The 19,853-nt window shown below is 46.7% G+C and overlaps 1 protein-coding gene across 1 annotated transcript in view; it reads right to left on the reverse strand.

Moving 5' to 3' along the window:
* Positions 1–2,939: 2,939 nt before the first annotated feature.
* Positions 2,940–19,853, reverse strand: part of slc6a9 (solute carrier family 6 member 9) — a 28,410-nt gene continuing 11,496 nt past the window's right edge. Inside the window, exons 3-14 of the mRNA XM_068749217.1 lie at positions 9,942–10,098; positions 8,786–8,917; positions 8,328–8,604; positions 7,579–7,711; positions 7,352–7,486; positions 7,156–7,259; positions 5,403–5,640; positions 5,023–5,157; positions 4,847–4,946; positions 4,654–4,754; positions 3,510–3,680; positions 2,940–3,262 (exon numbers count right to left, since the gene is read on the reverse strand). Of these exons, the coding sequence (XP_068605318.1) occupies positions 3,020–3,262; positions 3,510–3,680; positions 4,654–4,754; positions 4,847–4,946; positions 5,023–5,157; positions 5,403–5,640; positions 7,156–7,259; positions 7,352–7,486; positions 7,579–7,711; positions 8,328–8,604; positions 8,786–8,917; positions 9,942–10,098 (1,926 nt within the window). The 3' untranslated portion in view covers positions 2,940–3,019. The remainder of the gene's footprint in view (positions 3,263–3,509; positions 3,681–4,653; positions 4,755–4,846; positions 4,947–5,022; positions 5,158–5,402; positions 5,641–7,155; positions 7,260–7,351; positions 7,487–7,578; positions 7,712–8,327; positions 8,605–8,785; positions 8,918–9,941; positions 10,099–19,853) is intronic.

Here is a 19,853-nt window from a genome sequence, read left to right on the forward strand (position 1 = left end):
GCTCGGAGCAACAAGCTGTCCTGAAAACACGGAAAATTCATACCTTTAAAAACGAAACAAAATTCTTATGTGTTTCATTTCTAAAAATCATGTCGGAAATTTGTGTGAGAATGCGTCAATTTATAGCATGATTTTTTTCTAGTAATTTCATTTGGCAGATAATTAGATACGATTAGTACACCAAAATGTATGTATTTTAATTACATATACATTTTCCAGAATCATTTTTTTTTGTTGAATGCTCAAAACTTAAAACCCAGTCCAATTTATTAGAATAAATAGTATACATATATAATATTTTGTGTGAAATAAAGAAAAATCTTTAAACTAACAAAAACAGCATTTAATCTTGTCTCCTACAGTTTTACACCCGGATTTATTTTGTAATTTGTTTTTGTGTTAAATATCAAAGCAATGCTTTTTAAATCACTAATTTTGGCTCCAGTTGTAAATTGTTCTCACTACGAATACACTAATAATGATAATTTCCACAATTAAAACTATAGGGTTACATTTCTACGTAGCAATTCTTATTTTTAGTGTGCGGGAATATTTCAGGATTAAAACTTTGTGCTAAATACTTTGTGCTAAGCATGTTTTTATATCATTATACAGAACCTGGATAGAAGCGATGTGCTTGTTTCATGATGCTCACTGTGCTTATGTTAACCTCCACTATGCGATAGCTTCTGTGCTTAGCATGCTCTCGTTTTAGCCACAAGAAGTCTTGTAATATTGCATCTTCTATTTATTTACTTCAGTTACACCTGCTGTGCCTTTTCTACCCTGAGAGTCACCATCTTCTGGATTCAAAAATTCACTTGTATGGGGAAACAGTGGTGAAAAATCTGAAATTGTGTTTGAAAGCCGTAAAGAGCACGTCGTACGCTTTCGGGTGATTTGACAACTTGCCAAACGACTGAAACGTTGTCGGTTACAGCCGGGAGCAATCCCAGAATCCTCCCTGCCTGTGAAGCGTGTCACCTTCAGGCGTTAAAAAAAAGAGGGAAACCTCACAAAAAAAGAAAACTATCCTAAAGGTATTTGTTCCCGTTGCTTCTCAATCACCGTCACGTCTTTTCAAACTGTCCAAAACAATGGGCAAACATGGTTAATTACGACACATTCTTTTCTTTTTACAAAATAAACATAGGCTGTCTTTATGATTATTTACTAAGTTTACAATAATGAGAGACCAAAAAAGTAAACTTCTAACAAGATGCTACACAGCTACGTCTGAGACTACGTTTAATATTGTCCCCGGAAAACAAGCTGCATCTGTCTGTCCATCCGTCACAGCTTGGCTATGAGCTTTAAAGTACATCAAAGGGTCTACAGACACTCTGAACGCGGTACCAAAAACGCACGGGAGACGGACTACGACGCACCCATCGCTAGCCCCTCTAGCATGGAACCTCCTTCATAGACCACATCCCAAAAATGCATTTCCCTCTAAACAAATACCTGGAAGACCTAAGGTAGCAAAGCGAATTATTTGTGCAACACGATTCACAATAAGCTTAACGTACTTCTACGTGGAGCTGTGCGATACTACTTTGTGTACCTTCTGAGATCAGATGTAGTGGTACCTGGCAGCTCAACAGGCAGTTGGTTGACCAGATTGATCCGATTTGGTCACTTGTGCAAGAGATGGTTCACTCAAATATCGCCCTGGTGACATTTGTGCAAAAAGTGAAAATTTGCTTTGCGTTTTGTGTGAACACACCGTTGGTAAGAGTTGCATACACCTGTTTGTGCCCCCCCCAGGATAAATCAGGTGTTTATACAAGCAAGGAGCAGCTAGATTTTAACTTCACTTGGACCCTGAGAAATAGACCATACTCACATGGCGACCCTTTTCCTCTTAAGTTAGCTCAAATTGCTTTACCAGATAAAGCAATTTCCAGACTTTTTATTTACAATTACCATTTATTTTTTCAACTACGCCTGAAAGAGATTAATGGATTTAATCAAGCTAGCAGCGACAGCAATTGTTTTCAATTGTTTCAGTTATTTAATTTAACTAGAACACTTTTCCATTCTAATCTTTATACAGATTAAATCCAGCACAAAAGTGTGTTTCAAACATTTTACCAAATGAATATTTTGTGTATCACAAAGAAGCCAGTAAATAAACTGACATAAATTACTAGCTTGACTGAATACAGGTTGAAAGAAACAGACCCGAGGCATGTTTCTACATTTCAGGCTAACGTTACATGTCTAACGTGTCTGGCTATTTTAGGGGGATTAAATTAAAACTGCTGTATGGATTTTAATGATGATCTTTGGCTCCATGAAGAGTTTATTTTGGAGCCACTCTGGGTAAAGAAATATGTCAAGGTCACGTCAAAGAAGAATGGCCGCCATCTGAACTTGGCCTATGGGCGATGGGACTCCTCTCCAAAAACTAAAACTACCAACGATGAGTCCAGCTCACTGACTTTTCTCTGAACTCAAGTGGAATGACTTAAAAGGAAAAATCAGCATGTCGCTTTCCAACTTGTTAAATATTTGTGCTCTGTAGAGTATTTTCAAAGAATAAGCAGCATAGAAAAACAGGCTTAGGCTTAGATCTACTATGGTAGAGGTCACTGTGTGCTGTTACATGTAGTGTGAGGATGGAGACGTTTTTTAGCATTGTCTAACCGTCCCCGGCCTGAAATCACTGCTGCTAGAAGATACCAAGAAGATTAAAGGTGTGTCTCTATGCTGCCGCATGCACGAAACAAACAGCATCACAATTTACTGCAATTTACGACCCATCCACACGCACGCGCTAAACATTCACACAAATCTTTTGGACCCAATTGTTTCCTTCCTTTTGTTTTCCTGGTTTCTCTGGAGACGACACAGATAGAAGAGGTTAGGATAGATATAATAAGCCCTTACAATATGTAAGGGTCTCCAGCGACTGGGATCTCCCCCACAGTGGACTGTGGGAAAGCGGGGTGGAAGGGAAGAAGAGGAGGATGTTGGGGACGGGGTGGATACGCCCGGATGACAGGGCGCCTGCCATCTATACGCTGGGGTTGGGGTTGGGGTTGGGGTTGTTGTGTGTGTTGGTCGAGCCGTTGCTTCCCTGGATGGTGAGGCTAATCTCCTCCTTCCTCTCCTTCTCCTCCTCCTTCAGCTCCTGTTTTTCCTTAAGAGGACGAGCCTCCACAGTGTCTTCGGAGGCCATGGGGGCATAGCGGCCCGTCCGGTGCTCTTGCAGGGCGGGGCCCCACTTTGGATCCGCTCTGCAAGCGTTCTTCAACCGCTGAGGGGAGGGACACTTCGTTAGCAGCGTTAGCGTGGAGCGCAACTAATTCATGTCTTAATATATATAATTGCTATACAGTATTTCAAAAAGTCCTCGTCAGGTGAAAACATTTGGTTTTATGTTCCTAGTAAATCTACAATTGTTGTCATATTTGCTGTTGTCGAAACGTTTAAAACTTGACACGATACGACTTCTTTAGCAGAGGTGATCATCAAAAGGCTCGGCCAATCACAAGCAGTCTTACCTCTCTGAAGGTGGAGCCTGGGGACCTGGAGATCTTGTAGAGGGCATAGATGGGTATGCAGACCACCGAGGACAAAGCCATGGAGAAGCCGATAGCCAGGGACCAGCCGGGGTACACGTAGTCGTTGTAGGTGATGGGTTTGTACTGGATGACCGTGAAAATCAGGATGAACTGCATGAACAGAACCAAAAATGGAAAGATTGAGAGCAGGCTTTCAAAAGAGTCACGTGAAGGGAGGTCGATGGAAGAGCCGGCGGAATCAAGTAATCCCAGAACTGGCAAAGTGACCAAGAAGTTGGCTCCTCGATGGTTCTAGATGGCTTAAGAACGTATTTATCATGATTGTTCCAGTAACGGTGAGTTAGGTCACCGCTCTAGCCGTGGGCTGAGAGATCACGGCGTTAATCTGTGAAATGAAACAAAAGAGCCTGACATCTGACCAGAATTCCACAACAATGAATTTCTTGGTTGGTTCAGCAGCTTAGCGGAATAATGCAAGAGCTTGTGGGTTTTTTTTTTTAGGGTTATATCGGAAATAAAGCCTCCAGATTACCGTTGATGGCGGCTCAGTTGTGGGTGAGCATTCATTCTTTTCAAAGTTCTTTTCATGTAATTTATGTGTGCGTTAAATTTTAGGGTCCTATGTCAAGTCATGCTATTTTAACCTTATACCCACGGTCATTACGGCTGTAGCACCGTCACCACCTGCTGGTCAAAGTTGGTCTCTACGGCGCCGGCGCTATTGTTGTCTACGTCCAGAGTTAAGGTTGTAGACAACAATATCGCCGGCGGTACGGCCGTAGGTAGAGGGGTAATATTGGACTTTTATCGTTGAAAATTGTCAGAGCTCGTGTTTGCGAGACAAATTCCCGTGTGAACAGACCGTACCGTGTTATCTTCCTGATCTTATCTTATAATTATAGAACGATGTAAACAACGGTTATCGACTAACACATCCCGTAAAACCCAGACTATTTATTTATTCATCCCACCATTTCACAGAATTGTACACGTCTTGAATCAATCACAATTTTCCCAGGTTCTGTTTTCATATAAAAAAACATGGCCAGAAGCATGGCTCCACTCCCATACACGGTTTGACTGCATGTTCTGGGCCTATGGCCCGTCTCGTGTGTTCACTTACGGAAATGATGACAGGGGAGATGAACCGCCAGCACACCTTGAAGAAGAGAGGAGGAGCGAAGCCCAGCATCATCTCGACATCTTTGAAGTAGTTCCCGTGACCTGCCACGAAAACAAAAAGACGAGTCGGCGTCATCACACCCAACGACACTGGACTTTCTCAAGATGGATCAGATATCGGGCTTCGTCCTTACCGTAAATATACATGATGCAGATGCACATGATACAAGAGATGATCACCAATGAGAAACTGGCAGCGAAGTTGTCCATTAGTAGCAACCAGTAGATTCCCGCCTGTACACCAAACACAGCAAGAGTAAAACTCGAGCTCCGATACGGAAAGACATAACCTGCATGCGACCCGGTTTACCTGCGTGGTCAGTGGCACGCCCAGCAAGAATCCAGTTATGGCCACCGACAGCGTGACGACAGTCTTGTGCTTGATGATCCAATCTGTGCCGATCTCATCGACGATGGCCGTCACCAGCGTCTCCAGCAGACAGAACTACGACACCAGAGGAAAAGCAGATCCCGTTAAGATGATTCTGATCTGGCGTGAAAACTCTGAAACGCCGGATCATGCATGCGTGTCTCAAATGTCACCCACGGTCCATTAAAAAGTTTGTGAGGTTTTGCTTTAATTTAAACTTTTGTTCTGTAGATAATACTTCTGTAAAGGTAATACTTCAAATACTACTGACAAACTAGGGGTGGGGTGTTACTTTCACAAGATGTGGTTGTTCATCTCACCTGTGTTCCCAATCCCAAAAGGATGAGCATGAAAAAGAACAGCAATGACCAGAGAGGTGAGATTGGGAGCAGGGTAAGGGCTTCTGGGTAGGCGACGAACGCCAGTCCCGGGCCGTGGTCGGCCACCTCCGACACGGGGACGTTCAGATTGTGCGCCATGAATCCCAGGATAGAGAAAATGACGAATCCGGCGTACACGCTAGTCGCACAGTTGGTTATGCTGATGATGATGCTGTCTCTGTAAGCGAGAAAGACAAGAAAAATGACTTGAACTACGGGGTAATTCTGTAAACTTCGATTGTACTTCCCTTTAATTTGAGACACCAGATGCAGTCAGAGTTAGTGGCTGGCTGTGCGTTGAGGTCGAGTGTTAGCTCGTAAAGCTAACCTCATCCTAGAGACTCAGCTTTCAGGCGATTTAAAGACTTGATCTTGTTAGACCTGAAGTTCTGGCCAGATTCGTGTTCATTACAGACTTTAATGCGAGCGCTGTTAGCATGCTGCCTTGATTTCGTGGAGCAGTGGTGCTGATGCAACGCAGTCGGTACCCAACCCCATCAACATGCCCGTCTGCAGTCTTAATACAGCCAATCAGTGAGCTCCAGCTCTTTCATTCTCCTTCACGTCTTGTTTTTGTATTCCCTCCCCGCCTGAGACTTTGTTTCGCGGCACCTGTTAAGACTTATCGCAGAGGACGTCTCAGATGACTCTGATGGCGGTCTCCCCTTCAGCTCCAGACCACCAACCAGCCCCCACACCTGCTTTCAGGCCTGCATGTGCACCATTCAGCAGTGCAGAGGCCGACTCCACAGGGATGGAGCTGCAGAACACAAGCTGATTACGCCTCCTGCAGCTGTCGGAGCCGATAGCACCACCTATCCTCTTGGCAGAGGAGTGACTCATCGTTTCAGCCTTTCTCCTTCCCGACCCGACGGCTTCTCTCCACCAGTTTGTGTGGACAAGCTCTCCTTATCTCCTCCTCCTCGCCTTCTCCCGTGCTCCTTTGGCATTCACGTACAGTGCAGCCGGTCTCCAAACATAGATCTAAAATACTTTATCTCTGTCGCTCCTGCTGCTCTACCTCACTCCACCTTCACTCCCCATGTCTTTTCAGACCTGTGGCCTTGAATTTTAATATTTATTCCCACTTTCTCTAGAATAGCAAATGCAAATCAACGTTCTCCACTTCACCCTGTCCTTTGCTTTGTCCTCCCCAACACCAGCCACTCTCATGTCTTCCCTCACTACATCCATGTATCTTCTCCTGGGTCGACCTCTAGCCCTGTTCCCTGGCAGTTCAATCCTCAGCATCCTTCTACCGATATAGTCCCTGTCTCTCCTCTGGACATGTCCAAACCATTGAAGTCTAGTCTCTCTGACCGTGTCTCCCAAACGTCTAACCTACACTGTCCCTCTTATTGCTTCATTCCTTGTCACCCCCAAGAAGAACCTCAGCATCTTCATCTCCGCCACTTCTAGCTCCGCCTCCTGTCTTTTCCTCAGAGCCACTGTCTCTAAGCCATTATATCATGGCTGGCCACACAGTTCTTCACTTCCTTTCCACATTCTCCATCACTGCTCTGTTGACCCGAGGTACCTGAAGTCCTCTACCTTCTTTATGTATTTTCCTTGTAACTTCACTGTTCCCCCTGGGACCTTCTCATTTACACACATAGACTCTGTTTTACTCCTGCTTACCTTCATTCCTCTCTTTTCTAGAGCATACCTTTGGTATCCAGTCTAAAGAACCAACCTGAAACAGTTGTTGTGGAACTTGTTATAGGAAGCCATGGTGATGAGACCCCCCCAGGCACAACCCAGGGAGTAGAATATTTGTGATGCTGCGTCTCCCCAAACCTGCAACAACAAACCGGGGTTCAGACAGATAGGAAAGGGAAAGGTAAATCCATCTCTGTCATCACTTTATCTCTCCGTCTGCCGGTGAATACCTTTGCATCGAGAACCTTCTGCCACTGGGGAGTCAGGTAGTACATGATGCCGTTGATGGCGCCGTCCAGGGTAATGCCCCGGATGAACAGGATGGTCAGAACGACATAGGGGAACGTGGCTGTGAAATAAACCACCTGGACACGTGGAATTAGTCACAAGTTTGTTCAGAGATGAGGAGATAACAAGAGTGTGCGTGTTTGTGTGAATGTGAAAGTGTGTGTCTGACCTTTCCAGAGGACTTAACGCCCTTAAAGAGACACAGAAAGACAACGACCCAGGACACAGCCAGGCAGCCCAGGAGGGGGAGACGCACCTCTCCCAAGTTCCCAATATCATCAGAGATGTTCAACACATAGTGTCTGCAACAGACCGAGGAGATTTAGAACATACATTGAAAGATTAACACGAGTCTCAGAACAAATGATACAATTGTACTTCCGGCTTTCCCCTGAGGGGTCACCACAGCAAATCAACGTTCTCCACTTCACCCTGTCCTTTGAATCGTCCTCCCCAACACCAGCGACTCTCCTGTCCTTCCTCACTACGTCCATGTATCTTCTCCTGGGTCGACCTCTAGCCCTGTTCCCTGGCAGTTCCATCCTCAACATCCTTCTACCGATATAGTCCCCGTCTCTCCTCTGGACACGTCCAAACCATCGAAGTCTGGTCTCTCTGACCTTATCTCCAATACGTCTAACCTTCACTGTCCCTCTTATTGCATCAATTATAATCATATGCAATCATTTAACCTTATGCCTAAATAAACATGAATTAATTTTGAGCATAGTAGTTTTCCATAAATTAAAATCTAATCATTGATTGGGATGTGAGGCTGATTCTTTTTCTGTGCTGTGCCGGCCGAGGTGGAATCCCAGATCCTCAGTCGGGTCCATGTCATCCTGGGACATGTAGCTTGAGTGCTTGCGATAGGACCTGGACGATTGTCATTGTCCTTGATGCACTTCGGAGACTTACTTCCAATACTCCTCACTGGGGCTGGTCCTCTTGGTGCGGTTGACCGCCTCAGACACCCCAGCTATCAGGCTTGTGGTCGCATTAGCCAGGCTGGAGTTTAGATGTTGGCTGCTGCTCACCACCCCGCTGCAGTCGGGTGTGTTCCAGGGGTTGTTGCAGTAGGTCCATGGTAGCACGTTTGTCATGGACATAAAAAAATAGTAGAAGGCAATGCAAATGACCACGTTGTAATATATCCCAATGTAGGTGGACACAACCATCATGCCATAGCCAACACCTAAAGAAAGAAGACAAGGTGAAGGAAAAAAGACCTTGAATTAGAAGGAGTGACAATCCTGCAAGAGGTGGAAAAGGTGTTCTCCTACATCCAAAGTTTAGCTGCATGTTCGCTGAAACTTCTCTTAACGTGTCACCAGCATCTATTCAAATAGGATTTGTCAAGGCCCACAAACACTAACCTTTAAACATAGGGCTGATCTTCCACACTCCCAGACATCCCTGGCTTGCGAACTGACCAAAGGACAGCTCGAGGAAGAAGAGGGGTATGCCGCAGAAAACCAGCATGATTAAGTACGGTAACATGAAGGCACCTGAACGGGAGAAACAACAGGAAGACATTGATTGGGCTAGTCAGGGAATTCAACCGGTCCACGGGCACCAATGGACAAAGAAAATCTACAATTTGATGATCAAAATTTGTTGGTGGACATAAATTACAAGGAAGATTCATCATTTTATCATGACCACTTTTGAGCCAGTTCCTGCTATGCTAGTAGCAAACCATAACCTTTTGGTTGCCCGGCAAAAGCACAAGTTCTTGGTGGAGGCAAAAAAGTTCAACCACATCTGTTGCTCCCCTGAGTGATCAGAGAGCTCAGTGAATGTTCAGCCGGGTCAGTGGTGCAGCAAGTCTCTGGTGGATTTTAATGTGTACTCTAACTAGGTCGGGGCAACCAGCTGATACCTTACAACTACCATGACCTTATCATCCCGTTTGTTCTGCTGCACTATCTGCAGCTGTGCGCGCATTCATATAGGAGTCCTCTGCAGTGAGCCAAACGTATCTGCAGCATAAACCAGACCTGGAGTGGAAGGCCGCTGAGAGGTCACCTAACCCTAAGAATCGTTTTGACTGCAAGAAAGATGGACTAAATCTCTGTCTCTATCTCTAAAACAAGCTGGAGCTGCAAGGCTTGAGCATAGTCAGGAAGCAGCAGCTGGATTCATTCTGAGCACATTTAAACCGCTTTCACACCCTAGTTAGCAATAACTACACTTACAAGGATGGAAAGTCGTGAACATCAAGGGTCACAGCTGAATTAATTGGAACTGAAGGTTCAATCAGACTGATGACGACAGATGTTGTACTTCACAAAACTACACACTGTACAAAAATGTCAGTCCCTGCTGTGCATCCGTGTGTGTGTGTGTGTCATATGCCTAGTGATGCAACCGATCACAGTCTGCAGAGGGAATGAGCTGCTTGGAGGAGGTCTGTGCTCACTTTTCTAGTTTGTCATTATTTTTATTGTATGTTTTCAAAAGTCTTAAACTGGCCTCTAACGCATCAATAAAGCAACTGAAATAAGCTCAGACTTCCATTCGACAGCGTACCTCCTCCATTTCTGTAGCACAGGTAGGGAAACCTCCAGACGTTGCCCAGACCCACAGCGTAGCCCACACTGGTGAGGATAAACTCGATCTGGTTGCCCCAGTTGCCTCTGCGGGAGTTTTCATCTTTCTTCACTGGCTCACCTGGAACTGCTCCGTTCTGTGAGAAAGAGGGAGAGAGAGAGACAGAGGTTACCTCAGGTGAAGCACTGGGATGATCGTGCGATTAATGTTTGGATAATTGGTTGCTTGGGTTCACATTTCAAACAAACATCACCGATCACAAAACCTCCATATCCTGTTGACAGAGGTTAAAATAAAAATAGTCATGAAACCAGACCACACCTCATTTGCCTGGTTTCATGACTCCAGGGGTGTATTAGAATTCATTAGGAGTCTGATTGCCTTGGTGGTTTCAGTCCTTTCTTTGTTTTCTGCTCCAACATTAGTATAATTATCTGGATCCTCGACGAGTCTGTCAAAACCGAAGAAGCCTCTTGGATGGCGAAAAGTCTTCAATCAAACTTGAACAAATCCAGTTGATTCTTCGTTTTTCTTTGTTCTTTTCAATTTACCATGACCTGGAAGACTGAGAACCGACACAGACTTGAGAACAGATGTGTTCACATCGGTGTTGGATGCAAGACGACCGCATCCAAATTGAACACTGACTGACTTTTTAAATGGAAGCAGTCTCTGACACGTCCACAAGAGACTCTAACGCGTTTACGTTCCGCTACGACGTCATTCTTGTATTTATCCTTCCGGTTCAGAAGGGGAATACATTTTGCTTTGTCGGTTTCAGGCGTGTTTACACCGGAACAGGTGGAGAACGCATCGTTTACATCCAGACGAGAGCATCCTGTTCGGCCCGATCTGCTTCTCGTGCCGTGACGATGAACGCTGAAAGTCTTTGGGGGCGTGTTGACGTGAATAATTCATGAACCGCACTCGCTATTGTACCTTATTTCGAAACTAGCGGCGTCCTGCAGCGTGAGCCGGGGCGCACTGAACCAGATGGGATGGAAAGTGAAATTGGCGCTTGGAGAACAGCCCATAAGCATTTGGCCTCGTCGTCCCGATTCGTATCTTCTCCTCTCCTCTCCTTCCTCCCTCCATCACTCCATCTGCTGGCATCAGATGCTCCCTTGCTCCTGACCTCCCTCGTAACCGCAGCTGTCCGTCCGTCCGTCTGCCCGGGCGCTCGCAGCGGAAAACATGCTGCTCGTTACGATCATTTATAACGGAGCTGCTGTCAGCTGAGCGTTAACAAACGGAAGAGTCTGAGATCAAATCCAATCTTAGAGTAAGAAGGCGTTTACTTAGAGCGAAGCACTTTAAGCATTTATAACTGCAGGACAAATTACGTATCTAGAAATAATTACAAAGTAAATAATTTAATGATCCTTAATGTTGCTAATTATTTATTATTTCTGGTTTATTTGAATATGGACAAAGACAAAACATAGACACATGTAGCACAAGTATCTGATGTTTGCATTATAGCGCTTATAGCTGAAGCTAATTTGCAGCACTTGTCCATAAGAAGATTAGCATTAGGTTAGGAATGGAGACCGGTCGGGCTTGTTCTGCTCCATGCCGCTGAAGGGAAGTTTGTTTACCTCCAAACATTTGAACAAAGCTGTATTTCTAATACGATAAAGAATGACAGGATTCTTTTGTTAGCTGGTTTTCTGTCAAAAGAGGTTTTCTTTCACTCGAGTTTGATCGACAGCAGATTACAGCGAAAGTATTTGCCGTCGTAAACGCCTCTCCCCTCGCGAGGTCATCGCAGCTTTTACATGTCGGCGCGAAACATAGGGCTGAACTTCCACACTCCCAGACATCGCGGCTCAGCGTCGCGGCTTCAACTGTCCGTGACGTTCTGACAGTTTTACAACAGATTTCGGATTAGATGCTGAAACTCCTGCACGGCGTCGACTCCTACGGCGAGCATGGGAAAACACACACAAAGCACACAACGAGTGAAAACACCCTCCGGCGCATCAAGCGACGCCAAATGTGAGTCATGAGCGAGACAAAAGACGAAAGACGACAAAAAGACAACAACCGGCGCACAGCTGACTTTTTGTTTTTTGGCCCTCCCAGAGCTCCGGGCTCGTCTTTGAGCCCTGCTGGGTTCGGACATCAGGAGGGTAAGAAGACGGCGAGTAAAGTCTGCAGGCGGGTCGGACCGGGACATCAGCAACACATGTTGTTGATGAGGAGGCGCGCTGTGTGAAAGACAGTAACTTAGAGAGAGAGTCAGGTCAGGACAACACCTGAGGAAACACCTGGTCAAACACTTCTTTAGCCAACGCTCGACCTCAACACGCAGCGAGCCACCGACCCTGCAGTGTTTGTGTTCTTTTGAATAAAACTGATTATTTTAAAATACAATAAAACCACTGCTGGTATCTGATAATCAGAGTAGTGGTCACATGAATGTTCTGACTTTCCATCAAGATCCAAAATGTCCCTGGGAATTTAAGAAATGCAGAAAAGCACCTTATGTGGATTTGCTTCTTTTAATTCAGCTGCTTGTGACCGAATCCATTTGGGTTGTTTCGGGGGGGGTTACCGTTATTTCACAAAAAAATCCGGCCTTTTTTCAAAGCGGCACACGTAGTCCACCCCTGCAGAGTTTAGTAAACACGTCTGTCTGCAGCAGCTGAATCCACCCGTCCACTGTGGGACACAAAGTCCACCGGATCCCCCCCCCCCCAAAAAAAAACAGCCAGCTCAAAGCTCTTTTATGGGTGGGCTGTGAGGTGAGAGTAATGGGCCTAAAGATGGTCCGGACCGTGGCTTCTCAACCTGCTACCATTGGGGACACATACCAAAGGATCCCATTGGGCAAGGCCTGAATAAACCCCCTCCACGGCTGATTAATTAAAACCAATGGTTGGGGTGTCTCTGGAGGCGGAGGAGGAGAGATGAAGGATGGGTTAGCCGTGCGTCGATAGACTCGTCGACACAAATCAAAAATCATAATTGGTGCTGTTGCGGTATACCGGTATTGACGATAATCGTGGTATTAAAAAATGACATTTTTATATTGTGTTAAAAATGCACATATTGTGTAAATCATTCAGTGCCACATGAACACGGTGTGTTTTCTACATCCGCTCTCACCTTTCACGTCACCTAGCTATCGTGACTCCCAGGTAACGAGCGTTACGACACGTCACCTAGCTAGCGTGACTCACAGGTATCGAGCGTTACGACACGTCACCTAGCTAGCGTGGCTCACGGGTAACGAGCGTTACGGCACGTCACCTAGCTAGCGTGGCTCCCAGGTAACAGGCGTTACGACACGTCACCTAGCTAGCGTGACTCACAGGTAACGAGCGTTACGACTCGTCACCTAGCTGGCGTGACTCACAGGTAACGAGCGTTACGGCACGTCACCTAGCTAGCGTGGCTCACAGGTAACGAGCGTTACGGCACGTCACCTAGCTAGCGTGGCTCACGGGTAACGAGTGTTACGACACGTCACCTAGCTAGCGTGACTCACAGGTAACGAGCGTTACGACTCGTCACCTAGCTGGCGTGACTCACAGGTAACGAGCGTTACGGCACGTCACCTAGCTAGCGTGGCTCACGGGTAACGAGCGTTACGACACGTCACCTAGCTAGCGTGGCTCACGGGTAACAAGCGTTCGTGATTGTAAACATCGACAACGACAGCGAGAGTTTCTATCCCAACATAATCAGGCGATTAAAGGCGATGCAGGAACTGAGAAATGAGCAACGCTGCTGTGACTTGTGTTCAATTAATTAATGTCACTTCAGGTTCCTCTTCTGCTGGGAGCGAACAGACTACGGAGGAGATTTAAAAAAAAAAAAAGTTAAGACGTTTTCTTTAATTAAAAAAAGTGTTTTTAATCGTGTTCAGACAAACGGACTGTTGGAACCTTTCAGACCATAGCGTAACACGAGCGCCAGGGAAGGAGACGGATGCTGGGAGGGAAGAGGAGAAAGACGAGGAGCAGCGATGGATGATGTGGGGAGGCGGGTCTAACCAACCTCGCTCCACCCCTCCACCTTTCCCTCGCTTGTTCTCCCGTCTGCTTAAGTTCATTTGTGCGTAGGCCTTCATCGGGTATGGCTGTCAAGTGATGCGCGAGGCTGACCCGCGGAACTGTTTCCCCTCGCAAGCTGTTCACCTGCATCCCCCCCCCCCCCCCCACGCAAACACGGCGTCCAATCAGCTCGCTGGTGTGAGCAAATGATGTGTGACCGCCTCGGTCAAGCCGCTTCGCTTCCACGCCGTCGGCCGCAGAGCCTACATGCGCTCACGGTTTGCTTCGCTGATTGTGGAGCTTAGACGTCGGCTGGATTCGATGAGGGGGGGGGGGGGTCCGATGATGAATGTCAGCAAAACAATTCCTCTGTGCGTTAATTCATCCTGATCCGCATCCAGACGTTCACCGAGTTTTGCGGCAATCCGTGTTAGTTTCGAGTGAGCGACCAGCAGAACTGAACCTGCAGCCGTCTCTCGGTCAGAACCAGGGCCGGGCGTCGGCTAAACGTTTCTCCATCAGAACCAGGGCCGGGCGGCGGCTAAACGTTTCTCCATCAGAACCAGGGCCGGGCGTCGGCTAAACGTATTCCGGCTCTTTGTCCTTGTTTTGCCTCGCTGTTTCGGCCCTCTTCACTTGAGGCGGCATTAATGAGCACTATCTCTGCGGAGTTGCCCTCAATCCTCACACTGCAAGTGTGCTGCTTCAACAAGACTGTGCAAACACACACACACACGCAGCCTCACCGAGCATTATCACCCCCCCCCCCCTTGCTTTTCCCTGCTAACCCGGAGAACATGCTGCCACAACGAGCTTCATCATCAGCTCTTTTCTCTCCTGGTTTTAGCTTCCTACAAATCAACGACAAAGCTGATGAATAAGCCTCGCCAGCCTTTTTCTCCTCACCTCATCTCCCAGTTTCGGGAAGTCAAGCTCGTGATTCTGATCGCTGCCGCACGTCCGCAGTTTGTTCACAGCTAAAGTGAAGAATCCGGTTAGAATTCAAACCATCAGAGGTAAAACCGGCATTCTGAAAATGGAAAGTAACAGGTTTCCAAATCTCCTGAGGATTCGGATAGAAGGATCATGTGATGCACGGAGGTGGGAAGTCACTTTATCTCATCCGCTGCTTCCACACAACCCGAAACTAGTCTAAAATGAACCAACGACTCTTTAAAGGTTCATTTGTTTCATCAGTCGGTTTTAAACATTCCCGGAAATTCTCAGACTAAATTCGTAGATTGTTTTCTAAATTGAAAGGAAAGCATATGGTAATCTCCTTTTTCCGAGGCAGCAAAACACAGTTATGCTAATCTCGGTGAGTCAGAGGTTTAGGGTTAGGGATTAAGTGTTTAACTTCATGAACATCGTGCGGCTTTTGAAAAACAAGGCGTGTTACAGTCGATTGTACGTCTGCATATCCGACCTGAATAGTAATCAAGAACCTGTCGAGTCACGTTCCATTTAGCTACTCTTTAATTACTGAAATTAGCCAATCGTCTGATTACCCGGGTGGAATGATGAGACGGACGGGCGAGCGAGGAACCTGTCACCTCCATCTTTATCTGCACTACTCGGGGCGAGTATTGCGACTTCACTTCTATAAAGAAATGGAACGGCGCCTGTTAGGAACTAAAGTGCTTAACGTGCCTGAACCAACTCACCAGGAAAAACCTCCCCGTCAAAAGTGCACTTTTATTTTACTGCTCTTGAAAAGTAAGCACCTTTGTCGGCACCCCGCCAATATCTGTGCACTCCAATGAGCCTATTTCACCTGGACTGTGTGGAGCCTTATGGGTGTGTAGGAGAACACAGAACATTAGATCCAGGCTAAATTGAAGCTGTTTTGCATTGTGCGTAAATGTCACAGACTGCAGCGTCTGCGTTCTGCTGCCGGTGATGTCATCAACATCCTCTTTAATGACGGAGCGCTGCAGTACTCCTCCTGCTCCTCCTCAGTTAAATGTGGCTGACTTTGATCGCTGTGAAAATGAGCTGTTGCTGGGACAGAGGACTGGGACATGGTGGCGTCCGAGGCTCCGCCGGCTTCTATTTCATTCAGCAGTTCATATAAATGTATACCGCTCAATGCACTTCAGCACTTCGCTAGCTGGAGAACCTCAAGTGGCTTAATGCCATTTCACAGAGGAAGTCAGATCTGAATGGACCACAATAGTCCAGTTATTTCCGTTTTTTTAAGTTCCAGGAACTTGGACAAACCACAGCGGGGTGGGACGAGGGTCGAGGGTTACTAAAGCAACTCGGCGCTAAGATAAAGCTTTGCTAGGACTTTGAAGTTCATATCACCTCTTTTGGTTTGTATTTTTTCTTTCATGTCAGACAGACATTAGGTTGGAAAAAAACGAGTCCCTCTTACACCAAAGTCTTCGGGGAGGTCAACCTTGCCTCGACCCCAAAACTCTTGGCGTGTTGTCGCCTGAGGAGGCTAACTAGCTAAGTATGTGGATTGCATGTTTGCTTGCGTGTGGATTCAAGCAGGAATGAGACCGACCTGTAGTTTATTGCTATCGCCATTATGTAGGCGGCTCAATCGATCCCGACTCCAACCGAAAAAAAACTAATGACCAAAATAGTGTCTCTAGTCAGACCAGTCTCTCCGTTCCAGTCTGAAACCCTGACATGGAGGAAGGACGATTCTGTGGGAAAGCAGGCTGATGGACAGAACACTTCAAACAGTCTTGACCGAGAAGCTAAAGTCTATCCCAAAAAAACCTCAATCTTTCATTAAGGTCAGGAACCTGTCGATTCAAGAACCTCTCTGGGCTTTTTTGCTAACTCTGTTGCCTTAGCAATCAGAAGCCAGGTAGCGTAGCTTAGCACGAGGGAAACCCCGATCGCACTCAGACAGCAAAAGCAGAAGCTTCCTCCAAAGGCCTTCACTGAATATCAATTGCCGTGCAATGTAGATCAATAGTCCATCAGTCCATCGGTCATCCCATCAGCTACCACCTCCCGATCAAACAGGGACTGGTGGTTGGTTAGTTGGTCAAAAGAATCGCGTGACAAGTTACAGGCAGTCAATTGTCTGTACGTACTGCTGCCATCTGGATCGATCCAGATCATTATCTGATCCCGATGATGATCCGGATCTGTTGGTTCGAGGTGTGCGTTTGTGAGGTGTGATCTGCCGGGGACGGTCCTGGACAGATGCCTGCCGAGCTTGGATCTACGCATCCGCCCAGCCGTGAATGCGTGGTCGTCTGTAAGGCAGCTGTGAGCCCGGAGGCTGAACTTAGAGCGACCGCAGGGAGACGGACGCACGTACTCCATCTATTCCGCTCGCCACATGTCTGTTCCCCGGCTGGATTAGCCTTCCTGCGTTGGGTGAATGTGCCCACTTTGTACTTCCGCTCCATAAACTGCAGCACCTGCCCCCCCCCCCCCCGGATGGGATGAGTGCGTGGGCGCCCCCCACTGGCACAAAGATGGAACGGACCGTCCATCAGCAGCGACTCTAGTGCAGGATCGTTCCTGTCTTCATGCGCTGTCCGTTATTTTTACATGCATGTGAACAGAAACGGTAAAGTGCATTAATGCTAACGCTCGTTCACGTAGCGCCTCATTGTTGATGCGCTAGATCTGCTTTAAATGCTATTTTCTCTTTGACCGTTTGGCAGATGATCAACCTCAACATGCCTGAAATACTTCTGTAGAAATAAACTCTTTTTCCCCCCCTCATCATTACGACATTTGGGATTGATCCCTCTCACAGAATTAGCCTAAAAAAAGGCTAAAAGCTCAAATAACAAAAGGCGCCAATTCAGTTCTTGGATGTTGGGCGAGGACGTTTGCATTGAAAATTGGGATTTGAGCTCTACTTTGGAATTGAAACAAACATGGCTTGTAAACACACCACAGAAAAATAAGAAAGCACTTCCCGGATTGATTGATCGGCACCGAATGTTTTTAAACGTTGACAGTTTTTGCTCTGGAAATGAACCGTTACGTGAAAAGACGGGACGAACAGAACCCCTTCCTGCATCCCAAAAATATGAGCATGTTCAGGGTCCAGCTTCACGGCCTGCAGGGAGGTTACATGAAATGCGATGCATGTTTTAGATTTGCTTAATCGAATATCATCGTGAGCTGAAAACACTCGACCCCGTCTGCCGTCCGAAAACACATGGAATCAGCTGTGCTGCGGTTAAGTTGCCATGGTGATATCTGGTAATATATAAACTATAAATTAGTTCATCGCCGTAGCGGCAGAAATAAGTCCGACACAAATTCTCTATAGAGAATAATAATAATAATAATAAATAATTTTTACATATATATAAAAAATATGTATTTATTTATTTGTTGAGAAATGTTTGGAATATTGTTGATATTAATTTAATTTTAAAGACAGATTGAAGTAAACTCCGAGGAAATTCGTAAAAGTTATAGTTTAAATTGAGTTTTTAGCTGAAACTACGAGTGTGTAGGGAATCCTTGGAAATGGATCTTAGTTTTTTTGTTTTTAATTTCTTCTTTTTAAATTTTTTTTTAATGGAATATATATAAAAGAAACAAATCAAAAATAATTTTGAAGCATTTAGTAATGTCGGTTGACGTGCCAGCCGAGCTTTCGTTTTTACACTTTTATGACAAAACTTTTCTCTCTGAAAAATAAATCCTCAGATTCCCGGCTTCTTCCAAAACGTTTAGTTTTCTCCTCAAGCCCACCGTCTGTCCACGTTCCCCAGGTAACCTTCCAGTCGTGTTGGCGTTGCTGAACTTTTCCCGCCGCCCTCTCTCCTGAAAATGCCTCAAGTCAAAACAGTCCCTGCTGGCTGCATTCGACGACAGCATCCGATCGGATCCTTTCATCCGGCGAACGCGCATCACAACCAATCACCAGAACTCCCGTCGCAAATTACCAGACCCTTCCGAACTCCTTATTACTACAATTATTAGTCAGGCGTGTCTGCCCTGTTGCCCTGTTGCCCTGTTGCCCTGTTGCCCTGCCTCTGCTGAGAGGCAGGACGCGACCCCCGACGGAGGAAGCAAGGGAAGAAGAATTAACCGGCCTTTAACATCATATTTGTGGATAAAGGAGTGGGAGATGCTACAGCTGTCATCGTCGTGGAGATCAGCGGCCAATTTAAAAATAAACCTCGCTTCGGAAAATTATTGCCTTGCCGCTCGAAAACGAGGCAAACCTTCCACGCGCCTCTCAAACTGCCGCCACGCTTTTCCAGCTCTCGGGTTCTGCCGAGATTCTTCTGATCGTAACCGATAATTACGGGCCGTAATTGGCAGAATTGCGCCGCAGCAGCTGCCGCTTGTCAGTCGAAGCTTTTGTGATCAACGCATTGACAAATCTGCGGATTAGCGGCGGATTAGCACGCCGGTATCTCCGACCCGACGGCCCGAGCGTGAGCAGCCTGGGCGTGCCGCCGTGCGTCTCCGAGTGTGCTGCCTGTTCTCCGGTGTGCGCCTGCTGACTCAGCCTCCGCAGCAGCAGCTGGAAACAGGCGACGAGGACTCGGCGAGCGACACGAGCCGGCAGCCAGGTCGGACGCTTTTTACCCCCTACCTGGCACGACGGCGGGAACGTCTTATCTGAAACGCGTCAGAGGTTTTGTTTCAGAGCGTTTCGGAACCGGGCCAGCTGAATGTGCCAACGTGTAGCGATTGGGGTTGGGGGGGGGGGGGGCATAAATACGGTCCTTTTCTACCCCTCTTTCACACACACGGCGGACCGGCCCACTTCCTTACCAACCCCATCCCATAACGGCGCTGCCCCGGACTTCCCACTGCAATTACTTATAAGAACTTTTCAGGGCCTGCCACACGTGGTCTGGTTTTTAAAGAGCTGCGCCCCCTCCTCACGTGGTGCGAGGGGTATTGAGTCGTCACAGACCCCCTTGAATGATCACTGAAA

Source organism: Brachionichthys hirsutus, chromosome 15 (assembly GCF_040956055.1).
Source record: "Brachionichthys hirsutus isolate HB-005 chromosome 15, CSIRO-AGI_Bhir_v1, whole genome shotgun sequence".
NCBI classification, from domain to species: domain Eukaryota; kingdom Metazoa; phylum Chordata; class Actinopteri; order Lophiiformes; family Brachionichthyidae; genus Brachionichthys; species Brachionichthys hirsutus.